Raw genomic sequence first — 3,089 nt, 5'->3', positions numbered from 1 at the left:
CTAATTTACTTATGTATTTATGGGTGGCGACAGGGTGGACCAGCAGCTGCACTCCATTTTCCGCAAATTAAGATTTTAAGATTTTTAAAGAAACAGTGAGCAGGTATGTGCGTACATACAGCTTTATACATCTGAATGTTTTTGTGCGCCGCACTTTTCTAAATTTGTCCATACGCTAAGTTTTAGTGTGAAAACTGCTCACTCTTTTATACATGAGGCTCCTGGAGTCTGCCTGAATGGAGAAACCTTTTAGGCAGACTATCAAGGCATTCTAGCAGAGTTACAGAGAAAAGTTTTACTTTTCACTGACACCCTTTGACCTTTTAAGCTTTGTTTTTTCTTTGGGCACTTTTGACGTTCATGTAATAGGTTTTATTTTCACATGCTAATGGCACAAATTGTTAAAGACTTTAATAGCAGAATTCTGTCAGCCTTGGTATTATATCTCTGCTGTTTTTTTCTTTTTTTTTTTTTTAAATAACCGTTTTCCATGTTGTAATTCTTAGAGACCTCCCCATTTCAGAGGACCTTTTGCTCCACACCAGCAGCCTCCCCCATTTAACCAGCTCCCACCACCCCCTCACAATTTTGGAAGATTCCCACCTCGCTTTGTGCAGGAAGACTTTACTCCCAGACATCACTATGACAGAACGCCTTACACCTCACATCGCTTTGACTATCCTCAGGGTGGAGAATATCCTGGAGGTCAGTGACAGTAATTCTACCTCTCTTGTTCTATATCTTTATAATTATGTTGATTAATTTCAAAATAAACTCTGTTCGGCAGATATGCCTGGTCCTCCACTTCACCACCACCCCACCCAACGAATGCCTCCACCAGCTATAGGAGCCGATCATCCTCCGTGGGGTACGGGCCAACACCCAGACTTTGGCGCACCTCAACATGGGTTCAATGGCCACTCCCCTCACATGCGCCATCGACAGCATCCCGTTCAAGATGACCCAAGTCTGGTTCCAAACGTACCCTATTTTGACCTGCCAGCAGGTCTCATGGCTCCATTGGTCAAGGTACGTTAGTTGATTCTAAATTTGGGACAGTGGTAGGGTAGTAGTAGGGGAGTTTCGATGCCATATTTTTCTGGACAGAGTACAAGTACTTCAGTTTAAGACGCCAATATCGATACCGATATCGACACCAAGTAAACAGATTGGTACTTATATTTCATACAATAACTTTTGAAAACAAAATAATTTTATTTAAAACATGGTGACTCTTGTTTTTAAGACTACAGTCCCTTTGACTGTTTTAACAAAAAAATAGAGCAATACATATAATTTAGCTTTCAAATTCCCTGAGGGACTAATAAAGTTCATTCATTCAATCACTGTATAAAATTACTCATAAAAAGTACAACTTTTTTGCTAAAATTTAGATGTGTAACCTGATCCGAAATTCAGTCCGACCCAAATTGTTTGGCCTGATGTTCGGGTCAGGCTTCAGTGTCACATTTAAATTAGCTTGCAATACATACACAGAGAATGCACAGTCAACTTGTATTAATCTACTTATTATAGTTTAAATAGAGGAGTAGGTAGCTTACCCTGTTGAGGTTCAGGTGTCTGTAACAAAAGCAGTGTGAACAACTGCATTTAATGTTAATTTATTGATTAACAATAAATGCACATCCGCTCCACTTGTCAGAGTATCATCTCTGATCTGTATGCTATCTGAGAGCAAATAGTGGCGTGTTGAGGAATTATGGACCAGAGGCTTTGGAGCATGTCTAGCACTTCTGATCCACTGCAGCAGTACTTCTTAAATAGTGGATCGCGCCCCCCATGGGGGCGTGGTAAGGGGTTCGGAGAAGCAGGATTTAATAATTGTCTTTATTCATTACTTAACTGATAAACAAGCCTCCTGCTACTAGGTGGCCGCTGTGTTCAAATCAATCAACAAACTGCCTGTTCAAGCAAGTAGAAATAGCCTATGCAGCACTGTTGTGAGCAGAGCTGGGGATACAATCGCAGATGTTTTGAAATATATCTATTGTCATACAGAGAGATGGAGAATTTTATAGTGAAAAGAAAAAGGCGACAGAGGTCAGTAAAGCAAATGTGATGGAGTTTTATGACCAGGCTAGGGGATTTTTTTCAGATACAAGAATAAAGTCATAATATTATGAGAACTAAGTCATATTAGCAGAATAGTTTTAATATCAACAGAATAAAGACGCAATATTGCCAGAAGAAAGTCGTTAAATTATGAGCAAAAAGTAATTTTAAGAAGAAAAAAAAGCTTCATTAGAATGATTTGTGGTGTGACCAGCTCTTTTTATTTCTTTGAAATAAAACGTTCTTTAAACAGTCATTTCAAAGTCCTGCAGGTGATAATTTGATTCTGATGTGTTAAAAGATTAAGTATTTCCTTATAGCAATTATAACTTTCCCAGACCCTCATTATTCTTCATTTTAGTGCAGTGTGGTGAACAGTCATCAGAAAATTACGACTTTATTCTCATATAACATTACTCGTATTAAAAACACAAACCAAAAAACTTAGACTGGCCTTACTCTATCTTATGATAGAGTAAGGCCAGTCTAAGTTTTATAGCAGATAGCTGTACCTCACAGAAAAAGACTAGGAAATAGATTATATTTTTACTGTTAATGCTAAATGTTATGCACTTTTCATCTCATGACTGCTCATATATCATGTGAAATATAAGCAGTATTGCTGCAAATTTTTCACAATAAAAGTAAAAAAAACTGAACACCTTGTGAAAAACGATAAGCTGAAGAAGCTGACTAGTACCAATTGAAAAGTAAAACTTTAAAAAAATATTTTACTGTGTTAAGTCTAAAAACACTCATCCCAGTGAAACACTTACACATTTTCTCTTTCAGACTTAGTAGTCTTGATTACTGAACTTGGTAATTGTTTTCAGATTCAGACCAATAAAAGATCTGTTTTGATAATCAGGTCATATAATGCTGGAGCCACTGGTTTGTACAGAAAATATGATTAAATATCAGATCAGTGGTGGGAAGTACAATTTTAATGTATCTGTACTTTACTTAAGTAGATTTAATAATGGATACTTTCTACTTTTACTTCACTACATTTTACA

The 3,089-nt window shown here is 37.1% G+C and overlaps 1 protein-coding gene across 1 annotated transcript in view; it reads left to right on the top strand.

Annotated features, from left to right (window-relative positions):
* Positions 1–506: 506 nt before the first annotated feature.
* LOC106941790 (calcium homeostasis endoplasmic reticulum protein-like) overlaps positions 507–3,089 on the top strand; it is a gene marked incomplete at its 5' end in the record, with an annotated part of 22,467 nt that continues 19,884 nt past the window's right edge. The window contains 2 exons of the mRNA XM_015024907.1: positions 507–705; positions 788–1,029. Coding sequence (XP_014880393.1) covers positions 507–705; positions 788–1,029 — 441 coding nt within the window. The remainder of the gene's footprint in view (positions 706–787; positions 1,030–3,089) is intronic.

This window comes from Poecilia latipinna, unplaced genomic scaffold (assembly GCF_001443285.1).
Source record: "Poecilia latipinna isolate Pla-1442-1.1 unplaced genomic scaffold, P_latipinna-1.0 Scaffold3868, whole genome shotgun sequence".
Classification (NCBI taxonomy): Eukaryota; Metazoa; Chordata; class Actinopteri; order Cyprinodontiformes; family Poeciliidae; genus Poecilia; species Poecilia latipinna.
The sequence above is the reverse complement of the archived record's forward strand: the minus strand, read 5'-3'. Positions and strand labels throughout refer to the sequence as shown.